General features: G+C 36.1%; 1 protein-coding gene across 1 annotated transcript in view; it reads right to left on the bottom strand.

Moving 5' to 3' along the window:
• Window positions 1-518: 518 nt before the first annotated feature.
• Window positions 519-12499, bottom strand: part of LOC122817383 (hyaluronan synthase 2-like) — a 150352-nt gene continuing 138371 nt past the window's right edge. Inside the window, exon 3 of the mRNA XM_044090574.1 lies at window positions 519-2078. Coding sequence (XP_043946509.1) covers window positions 1152-2078 — 927 coding nt within the window. The 3' untranslated portion in view covers window positions 519-1151. The remainder of the gene's footprint in view (window positions 2079-12499) is intronic.

A 12499-nucleotide genomic window follows, 5' to 3' on the forward strand; every position in this document is an offset into this window, starting at 1 on the left:
CTGCCACTGCTCGATTGCGCTCAGTCTTCACACACACACACTTCCACTCTCATTCACGCAAGCACACATACACTAACACGTGGACAGAAACAAACTTATACACAAACACACACATACACTAACACAGGCAGACAGAAACACAAACTTATACACAAACACATACATACACTAACACAGGCAGACAGAAACACAAACTTATACACAAACACACACATACATGCACACCTTCTTTCTTTTTTATGTTTCTTTTACTTTTACGCTCATTAAACAGCAAAAGCACTGCTTAGTGAGTGAAAAATAATGGGTTGTTATCGATCTCAGTCACAATCTCATGCATGCATGTACTCACACACAGACATAAACACCTTTCTAATTTTTTAAAATTTTCTTTTTTTTTTCTTTTTTTATTTTATACTCTCTAAACAATAAAAGTGCTGCTTAGCGAGCATAAAATAATGGCAACCATTATGTTACTTTCAGTCTGAGCTCCACAGCAGCTTAATACGCTGCCATGAAGCTGTGGACTCATTCTTCAGCAGGCATTACCTGTACATTACCACCCTGCTGGACAACATTTGTTCTCCAGTCACGGTGCCAATGTACAGGTCTTCCATTCTCTAAATATATATATCTATAGATATGTATATATGTATATGTATATTTGTAGGTATGTATAGGTGTACAGAATTTCATTGAAACGCCCAAATATCAACATTCACAGCGTCGACCAAAAAACATCGACATTCTAAATGTTAATATGCTACTACTACTACTGATTTTGTGCCTGTAATAACTTTGTTGCTGTAAACACTGTAACTTCTAATTGCACTGTCCTTATAAAGTGCATTTTTGGGGTTGACTGGATTAATAGCTTGTAAAGTGTATATTTTACAGCTAGAATGAAACTTCACTGAGGGCTTGCAGCCAAACTTGAGACATTGTGTGATTTTTTTTTAGAGCATCTGTAACCATTCAAGTGATTTATGTCAATCTAGTTTGTTTAAATTGTGATGCTGTGAATACATTTACAACATGTTTGTTGGTGTTAAGTTCAGGTTTGCAGTTCCTTAGACCACTGATGTAATGTCCCAGGAGTACAGTATGCTCTCTTGTGAAAGAATTGTCCTGTCATGATTTCTTCCTAGAATTGTTCACATAATACAACAGCGGATTTCCTTTCGACTTTTGTACTTCGTGCACTTGAGTACGTAGACGGAGTACAGAATATACATTACTACCCAGTAACAAACATATACCCCAACAGCAATAAAAATTAGTATGACTTCTAGAAACTCTATCCCAGTCTTTATCTCTGCATATATGGTATAAATAATCCCACCTAGAAGTATTGTACACCATACTGTCACTGGAATGAGGCCAATGAAGTTTACAACAATGGTTTTCCGACCTGATGTTCCCCATCCGGCACTGTTAATTGTAAGAAGTGCATACATTTTAGCGGGAAGCAGACTTGACATGTAAAGTATTGAGTAGACAGACATGAAGAGCATGGTGATATCCCGTCTCAGGAAGCTACCAAAAACTGCCTTCACTAAGCCGATAAATTGCACAGTCATAAGAAACAGGAGGATGTTCCATATTCTTCCTCTGTAGAAAAGCTGAATTACTGTTGCTACTAGGAAGAAAGGAAAAAATCCAGTGACCACTGCTTCATAAGTCATCCAGACATTATGTTTGTAGAACCACAAGGAATTATATAGCCATTCCCTGAAATAAGATTTGCTCCATCGTGTCTGCTGATTTAACCATCTTAGGTATTTTGTTGGAGTTTCTGTCAGGCACTTTGACTTGGAAGTGTATTTGGTGGAAAACCCCAAGCTTAAAACACGGTTTGTCAGATGTCGGTCATCTCCAAAGCTACATTTTGATCCCATAAATTCTTGATTATACCAAGCTTCGAGGAACTGCTGTAGGAGATCATTCCGGTACATACCCAGTGGACCACTGATGCACTGTACACACCCAAAATAAGACTGACAGGCACGCTCAATGTTGAAAGCCATCCAGTATCGTACACTGCTTAAGAACGAAACCCAGGAATCATACTTATTTAGAATCTGTAAAAAATAAAAGAAAGCAAAACACAAAATAAATCACAACATTATTTTTCTATACATACAGATCACAATGACGGTTATGATCTGATGCCATATTTTCTCTTACTATTGTGCATGGAAAATATTTAAATTCTATACACATACATACGATACTTTATAAGGGTTGAACTATTCTGAAATAATACTGCTTTTTATTTAGATGCTTTTTCAGAAAATTCATCCTGTGTTCCTGTCCAAATTTATCAAGAAGATGGGATTCGTTCCCCTTGATGTCAATATGTAACGTGAACCCTGAACTAGATAATCATGCAGAGATAGATCTTGGTCAAATGGCGTTCTAAGCAGGGCAATGGACCAGTACTTCCCAACACTCCCCAAAGCCATTCCACTGTCTCATTACTTGGCTGTCTCTCTCTCCAGTTACCATAAAGACTTTTCAAACCTGTCAGGGTGCATGCTATTTTCTTCTTTACTTTTGCAATGGTAATAGAGATTTTTATTCAATTTAAAACTTTTATTTCAAATTTTATAGTACAAACACTGATGGTCATTTGCTAAATAAAACAGCCTCACATGGAAAACAGACTTAGCATTAGCAACTGCAAACCTGTATTCCCTTGAAGCTTACATTCATTGAAAATGGATTTGGACAGTGGAGTTTTAAATGTATATTGAGCTGCTTTCAAACCATGGGCCTTGGGCCCCCGTATGCATTATTAGGTGCATGCATAAATGCATATTTTCTTCAATTCACCTTCCTGATTGTTTTAAATTTCTTGTTTAATATATGAACACTTGTTAGAGTGAGTTTTAAATTTTTAGTATAGAACATTTTTATTAAGCACTGAAACAAAATGTATGAACCAATAATGACAAAAAGTACCCATTTCAGAACATTTCAGCTAGAAAAGACTGTTCAAGCTGCTGTCATTATAATCCATTGATATCTGTACTCAACAATTATGGCCACTTTATTGAATGTTTACATAACACATGTCTGATTGCGATAAAAATGGCCACAATAAAGTATTCCAATTTGCTTTAGACAAATGAACATTTTTCTTGCAAAGACAAACCAATGACTATTTCACTTTATCATCTCAGCAGAGTCAGACATTCTTATTTAAAGACATCTCCAAAATTATAGCTACATTGTCTGCTTCCTTCTCAGATGTTTGTGTCAAAATAATAACAATAATGACCAAAGTGACATATTTTAAATTTATTTTAAACAAGCACACACTAGCCAAAATATTCCAGCTTAATTCTCACACACACACACACGCACACACACACACACACACACACACACACACACACACACACACACACACACACACACACACACACACACACACACACACACACACACACACACATACACACGTGCACAGACCTGATGATGAGAGCATAACGTACTTTTGTCCACAGAGAGCCCCCTAACTTTGTTAGCAGGTATAGCCACTTTGTTGACTGTGTACATCCCTTACTGTTTTGAAGAAATAAATTATATGTACTTTATTGGTAGCTTTGGATAAACGACATGAAACTGTATAAAGATCACTAGCATCATACCATAATAACTGACCATGTGTAGCACAGTTTAAACAGAAGAGTATTTATGAGAGCATAAGAAGTGTTAACTACCTGATAAAATATGCTAACCCAATATGTTACATTAAAAAATGGCGTGGTAGTGATATTGCCATAACATTTCCTGAATTAGATCAGCAGTGTAATAGGGAATGACTGGCAAGCAATGACAGCAGGTTCACAGTTACTAGACATGCAGTCCTGGAGACCATTAAGGAGCCTAGCCTAAATTCCCAATTGCTTGAAAGTACTATTTGGTTAGGTGATTTGTTCAATGTCACACAACAGGTAAATGAAAGTGGAAAGATTCTAACCCTGCACCCTTGGCACAAGAATCAGCTCATTAACAAGTCAGAGCTTTAGTCCTCTGCACTAACTGTCAGGTTTTATTTAAATGCTGAAATCCTTTACAATCCAATCTTGTAGCCAAGACTGTATTGCAGTAATATGCAACAATGACTAAATAATGTATGATAAAGATCAGACTGTGCTGATCATCACTCTAAATAATGCAGCCAATATGATCTGACAAATGTCAACCTCTTTGCAGTTTGTGGATGCTGTAAATAAGGTACTGGAAAAATATATTACTAAAATGCAACATGTTTTAACTACTAAAACGCAACATGTTTGGACTATATTACACAATCCAGGCTGATTAATGAATTAGTTCATTCCTTAGTACAATGAATAAAGCAAAACAATTACAGACAATATAAATGCTAAAGCAGCTTTTGTTCAAGAACTCACAAGTCATGCAAAAATCAAAAATATTACTGCATATAACATACTTTTTTGGGGGGGACTTACATGTTTGCATGACACCTACATCTCATTCTTGATTTCCTTATGTCTTCTCTGTCATCAAGAATAGCTATCCCCTCTGACATCACTCAGTACAGGTCTGAGCTACTTGTATTGCTAATAATCCTGCACTGTGGCAACATACACCTCCAGTCAACTGAGCTGAATCATGGACAAGTGGGGCGCTGTGAAAGGTAATGACTCAGCCTTCTGTCAGCCATACCAATATCCTGTTTAGTGCTATCTCTCCCCAATTACCATAAACACTGTTCAAAACTGTCAGTGTAGATATATTTTCTACTTTACCTTTACAATTATTACAGAGATGTGGATTTCTTTTAAAACTTTTATTTCAAATTGTAAAGAAAAATACTGACAGCCATTTTCTAAACAAAACAAAACACTCCCACATTGAAAACAAACTTAGCATGAGAAACAGTAAACATCTCTTCCCTTGAAACTCACATTTAGCAAAAATGCATCTGTCAACCCATTAAACTACAAGAGACATGCTGGGATTCATACTCAGATAGCATGCAGTGAAGTACTAATTAGTGTCTATATGAAAGGTGCAGGAATTCAAAAGACAACTGTATAATGAATTTGCTAATATCCCAAGAGAGTCCACTGGACACAAGTGCCCCATTCCTGGAGCAGCCCAGGAGTACTGTATGGTGAAGTAACTTGGTAGAGTCACAAAACAAATAAAGGCTGAAGGAATCGAACCATGTTCTACATGATGCAGTTCTTTAGCTAATTATAATTTTACTCATCTTACTAAGTGCTAGACAAACTGTTGTAGCCCAAACACAGAGCATTTCACATCTGTGAGCCTGCAAAAACAAGATACATTAAAAATGTATTTATAGTTAAAATATTAACATTTAACTCGTAGACTGCTTGTTGTCCAGTGTATTCACTGCTAAATAATAAACACATGGCCAACATTATGGAATCCAAGGATCATATCCAAAGAACATGGCATAAATATTAAGCAAAATCAGAGATGTTCTGCAAAACTGGAGGCAGATAACAGCATATTACTCTGAATCTCTTAAAAAGTTAACAGAATAACAGCTTTTTACATTAACACATATTTTTGAAACACAAGCCTGCGAAACTCTAGTGACTGACATTTACTGACTTTACTATTCAATGATTTACCAATGAAAACAAAAAGCAGCAGATGGAGATATTGCAGTTGGTGGAGGGATTAAGGCTGTTGTGTCCTGTATCTATGGTGCAGGATTTGAGACTGAGTAAATTGTCTTTTGGCTTTTCCTGGTTAGGGGTCGCCACAGCAGAACTCCGGTCCGCTAATGATTGGCAGTAGATTTTTACATGCTGGCTTGCCGGGCCTAATGCACAACCTTCAACGAAGGAACGCCCATTCACGCATGTCGACACACAGAAGACACTCTAACTGAGAATCGAACATGCAACGTCTAACTGTGAGGCAACAACGCTACCGCAGCACCACCACCGTAGTAGGATTTGAAACTCTGAGTAAGTCACTTAAATAGTCAGTGCTCCCTAACTGAAGCATTACATAACACATAGACATGCACACACAGTTTGGAAAATAAATACCTGTGTTTTCCCATTTGGTATCCTTGTTCTGGGAAATTACCCATTCACTGCAAAAAAGTCCAATAACAACTGTGATGCTGTAAAATAAGACATTCTCCCCCTCCACCTTGTTCTGAGCTGCAAAAACGACCTGTTCACTGCAAAAAAAATCCAATAACTTCTGTACTGCTGTAAAATAAAAAATCCTCTCACCTCTCACATTGACATCACATGCCAATTTCCTGGGTATTGTATGTACTAAGTCCAGCCAGTGAAAGAAACAGGAGCAGTATGCTAGGAAGGAGCTTTGCTTGTTAAGGAGGAAAGCCTCAAAGAGTGACCCGTGCTCTAGACAATGAAATGGACAGGAGCAATACACTAAGGAGAAGCATTGCCTGTTAAGGAGGCAAGCCTTGAAGAGTGACCCGAGCTCCAGCCAATGAAATGGACAGGAGCTATACACTAATTAGAAGCATTGCCTGTTAAGGAGGCAATGCCTTGAAAAGTGACCCGAGCTCCAGCCAATGAAATGGACAGGAGCTATACACTAAGGAGAAGCATTGCCTGTTAAGGAGGCAAGCCTTTAAGAGTGACAATGAGCAGGAAAATATTTTTAAAATTAAATGTTTTAGGAGCAGACTTTTTTTTAATTTATTTTTGCATATCCACACTCCCTAGCCAGCACAGTGCTCTAGGCAGCCACCTAGTTTGCCTTCTGCTGGATCTAGCCCTGTAATCATGGTGTTTTTATTAAGGGCAAGTAATTTTTACATAACATTAAATCAGAGAATAAATTATTGCCTGAAACAATGAATCACACTCTGCCCACTGTTTTTAACCATGGTTAGCAATGCATGTTATTTTCCTAACAATTATGTTACAAAAATAATTGTGTCTAGTGCTCAGGTAATTTAGTTTGTCTTATAAATTTAATTCCTTGTATAAAAAACATACTTTTTAAATAATTTGATTAAACTTGCCCATTTTTGCTGTTGGTTCTTTCTAATAGAAATAATTCAGTTTAAACTAATAAATGTCTCACTACTTTTTCTAACATCATGCATGTGACTCTTGTCACCAACTTTTGATTTCTTTCTGTTCAGTCAGTTCACTTTTTATTTTGCTTTGAGTTAAATTACATAAAAAAAATAAAATACTTTGTCTGTGTTATAGGTTACTTGCAGAGTCATGGTCATCATGCAGTTGTTGTGTGAACCCTTCTACAGAGTAATCAGTATTGAAATGTTTTTTAGCATGTTTGACCTGTACATATTCAATGCACCAAGAAGACGTATTGGCAAAGGTCATTCACACAGAGTAGTTGTACTTCATTAATCATTCAGTGATTTAAAAACAGTACTGAAGCTGGGTTAAAACAAAATGTTGTATTGATTTTTATGAGTCATCAATTAACAGGAGTCCTGTAGTCTACCGGAAAAAAAAAAAGAGAAGTCTGTTTTTCCAGAGATGTTACTAATTTATCTCATGATGCAGTGGTGCAGCGGTTAGTGTTGTCACCTCACAACAAGAGTTCTCCGATTTGATTCTCGGCTGGGGTGCCATCTGTGTGGAGTCTGCATGCTCCTCCTGCATTCATGTGGGTTTCCTCCAGGTGCTGTAGTTTCCTCCCACTTTCCAAAGATGTGCATATGGAGCATTTCTTCCTGGACCTCTGCTGAAAATGGGCTGTGTCCCATTCAGACTTTACAAGTATACAAATGTTAAATAAATAAAATAAAATAAATAAATTGAATAAATCCCTCTGAGTTTATAGCCATTTTTCAAGGTAGACTCAGGTACACAAAATACCTGGAGCCAGAATTTGATTCTGTCATCTGTGGGTATAGGGCACATAGTGTCTGCGTCTCACCTGCATTCCATAACCCCCAAATTTAATTTCTTGCATAATGAAAAAAAAAATCAGTAAAGACAAATACTGATAAACTACTGATTACAAATGTCTTGAATATAGCTATTTCCATGACACAGGGGGAGGGAGCCCTGACTATGACATCTCAAGTTTAGTTAGGGGCTTGTGTGCTGCCGGGTGGGAAAGGGTGAGAAAGAGTGTTAATCATTGGCTTGCCCATTCTGTGAGTGAGGGTGAGGTTCCTGCATGCAATTTAGCACTCCCTGGAGATGGGGTTACTGCTGTAATTGCACAGTAGATAGCTGTTGAATTTAGCATAGTGGGAGTAAGAGCTAATTGATATTACATGTGGTGAGGTGGATGATGTTAAGCAGCCCCACCAAGCTAGGACATAAAAAGTGTCCTAGCATACTAAATTAACAAATGTGATGCTGCCAAGTTGCTTTGCTCTGTGTGTCCCCTTTCCATTCCCAATGTGGTGATGCCAACAGTTGTCTCAGCCCTGGCAAAAGTACTGGGGACACTTTAGGTAGGAGTATTTGGAACAACATGCATAGCTGATGGTCATCTGGATTAGTATATGAAGGGGGAAAGTTAATGTAATAGCTAATACAAAGGAGTGCTATTGCAATAGTGAATACCAAATGACTGAATGGAAGTTATGCAAAATATGCAAAATGAAAACAGAGATTCTTTGTAATGTAATGAACAGACTGACATGGCAAAACCTTTTCAGGTCCTGAGGCAGATGGTTCTGTTAATTTGAAGAATGCATCTCAATCAGGAAACGTGTTTAAAGTAACAGCATTTAATTTTCAATCCCTCCCTTGCATCTGGTTATACAAGCCTTTGAACACACTTGTATAGAGAAAATCTATAAACTGGCTAGTGGTAAAAAATTCAAGAAGTTTTATAATTTGACCATTAAAGAAAGAGATACCCCGGAGGGTTTTTAACTCACGATAAAAATATTCACATCATGAAACCAGACAAAGAAGGGGGAATAGTACTCTTCGATGTCACAGACTGTTCTTGTGGAATGTCCGAAATACTTCAAGTTCTTATTAGATTTATTGATTGAAGAGAGAGAGAGTTTCCATAGTTACTTTCAATTCTCTTAAAGTGAACAAACCTTTTATTCCATTTATTTTTGGGATCCCTAAAGTTCATAAGAATTTGGAGTGCCCACTAATTAGACCAATAGTGGCAGTTAGTGGGTCAACTTCCCCCATTGGCTGTGTTTATTTAGGTTACTTGAAACCTAGTTTTAAAAATAGATTCCATATCATGAAGGACTCTTGGGACTTTTCAGGGAGGTTAACTCCACAGTTGGCTACCTCTACAGTGGGATTCCTCATGATAGATATGGTAGAGTTATTTTCCTCAGTGCCTTTAAAAAAAGGTTTAAGTTTTTTTATGATAGTTTGGTATCCTTTAAAGCTTTGGGTACTGAACAAATTAATTCAATTTCAGATTTAATCATCTTGGTGCTAAAAAAGTATACTTTGTTCTTTGAGGGAGAAATCTTTACGCAGGTGAAGGGTGTGACGAGGGGTACAGCCTACGTCCCCACCTATGCTAATGTAGTTCTTCTAGCCTGGGAAAACTTTTTTGTTTTTTGTACAGAATTTTATTAGTATATAAAATTATAGTTAAGATTCCTGGATGATATTTTTATTTTGTGGGAAGGACCAGAAATTTGTGTTCTAAGTTTCTTGAATATTTGAATGATTCTACTTCTTTACTAAGGTTTGCATATCACTACGCCAGGAATAGCATTAATTATTTGGACACCATGACTGAACATACTATTGAAGAGAGTTTCAAATCTAAAATTTGCAAGAAACCCACCTTCAGTAATGTATACCTGCTAATTAGTAGTGCTCGTCCATTTGCACAGAAAAAAAAAGTTTGGTTAAAGGTTAATGCATTCGAGTGGTAAGGATGACTTCAGAAAGGGATGACATTATTCAAGAAATAGATAAACTTTCTTGGATGTTTTTAGATAGAAGATATCCTAAAGAATTTATAGACAAAATTAGTGGGGATGTTTTGGATTAGTGGGACAAGAAATACAAACCATTATTAGGTATTGGGGTGGTAGTGTGAATAAAGATCTCCCCCATTAGTGACCCCAAAAACTTTGAAAAAGGCAATGGTGATTCAGTTCAACAACACTTCCCCAAAAGTAAAGGCTATTATCAACAGGAACTGGAATATTTTAACATTGAATCTTGTGGTTCCAGGGGCAGTTGGACTAGGTCCAAAATTTGTGTTTAAAACTGGACAGAATTTAAAGAGTATGTTTGTAATTAATAACTATATGGTTACAAGAGAACACACTGTAGACAAAGCACCAGGAAATGTGTTTTTTGTAACCAATGCCCTCATATCTTTGTGGAAGAAAGTATAAAACTGGATAATATGTTTAAAACCAATGTTAAATTCAAAAAAGGAATTGCAGAAGTTAAAGAATTGTTTACTTAGCTATTTGTACTAAGTGCTCATGTTTTTATGTGGGGGGAAAAGTGAGAGAACACTTTGAAAGAGAGTATATGAGCATGCATACAGTATTAAGAACAAGAATGTCAACAATGCTTTGTTTAAACACACTTTATTTGAACCTTCTCTTAATGAATTTAGATTTGTCATTCTGGAGTAGGTAGAAATCAAGAATTTGGGGAGGGGATTGAGAGAATAGGCTAGAGTATAAAGAACTGCTATGGGAGTTTAAACTAAATGCTTTTACACCCCCTGGTTTTAATGGCCACATATCAGTTCACCCAGTTTTAAAATTCCGTACAGCTAAACTATAAACTAAAAGACTAATTTTAGAACAAGTTGATTTTTAAAAGTATGAGTATGTTTCTTTAATAGCTGGGAGTGAATGTATTTTTTAAACTTTTAACATTAGTCATTACTGTTTTACTTATGCATGAATTTATTTTCTGTATATTTTCATGTAATGCTGGGTTAAACGTCTTTAAGATTTTATTGGTAGACTAATTAATTAATTAGTTATTAATTATTAATTACTACTTAATTATTTAGGAATGTATATAGACAGAAGTTTGGTGGTGCTGCGGTAGCGTTATCGCCTCACAGTTAGACGTTGCCCGTTCGATTCTCAGTTAGAGCGTCTTCTGTGTGACGACATGCATCCATTCCTTCGTTGAAGGTTGTACGTTAGGCCCGGCAAGCCAGCATGTAAAACACTACTGCCAGTCAATAGCGGACAAGAGTTCCGCTGTGGCGACCCCTAACCGGGATAAGCCGAAAGACACAAAAATAGAGACAGAAGTTTTCTGAATGTTATTTTATTCTGATGAAGTCCTACAAGTGAAGTGGCAAAAGCACTTACTGAATTAAATAAAAGTTTTTTGCTATTAAAAAACCCAGACAACTGTGAAAATATTGGCTCTGGATGGGGAGCTTATGGTCAACATGCAGCAGGGAGAAAGGATAGAAAACCGACACTGATGACAGACTACTTATTCACATATTCTGAATATATAAACAAAGGCAGCAAATTATTATTTGTTATGTAGTGTGTTTCTACAAAAATGTAAAGTGGAAGATAATGTTAATTATCATTGAATTTCATTGATTTTTTCATGAAAAATGCCATAGGGAAAACAGTTCAGTAAAAATAGGAAGTTAATTTGCTTTGTTGGTGCCCTTGTGAACATTATAAACAATTAGTCAAACAAACCCATCGGCCTTATAAAACTGTAAGCTATAGAACATGAGGAAGGGTAAACCTAAAATCACACATGCACAAAAATACATGGATCATTCATGGATTGTTTTTTAGTTTGCAGGCAAAAGAACATTTGAGATGTGAAAATTCAAAGTACTGTAGGTAGTACAAATGAAACACTGTACATATCTTGGTAAATTCTCCAGTATCCTGATGTTAGTATTAAGTTGTATTTGTTTATTTATTTATTTGTGAACTTTAGTGTCAGTGAGAGCTGACAAGCAAAATAGTTGTGTTGCTTAGAACTTCTTGCTTATTTGCCTAACATTGTGGTGCAGCGAGATTAGAGGGATGAAGTCCTGACAACAACAGATGACCCAAGTTTTATTTTTGAGTTCATCAGGCCACTAACAAACAAACATACTAGCATCCTTTTTTAGCAAAATGCTAGAGTCAACTACTATGTCACATCCCTGTTTGACACATGGAGTCAAACTCTGATGTGTCACTGTGTTATATATAAATATTTAAAAACTACATCACTTTTTTTTTGTAAAACGCTACAAACAACTCTGATGCCACATCCTACTAAAAATATGAAATCTTATAAAATGTTTTAAATTATTTAAATTATTTAAATATATATATGACATTTTTTTGTAAACAGTGTACAATAGAAATGTTTTAAAATAACATTTCACCTACTGCTGCTGCATGTAACATTCAAATTCAAAAAAAATATTTAAATATATATGTAACTATCTCAACTAGAGTATGCAGCAGCAAAAGTGTTTAAAAAAAACAACAAACATTCTATATTTATAACATAAATATGCATACTAGTAACAAAAAAATGCATAAATGCATTAGTGTTTAATAATAATA

The sequence above is a fragment of the Protopterus annectens genome, chromosome 12.part0 (assembly GCF_019279795.1).
Source record: "Protopterus annectens isolate FY-2018-M chromosome 12.part0, PAN1.0, whole genome shotgun sequence".
NCBI lineage: Eukaryota > Metazoa > Chordata > Ceratodontiformes > Protopteridae > Protopterus > Protopterus annectens.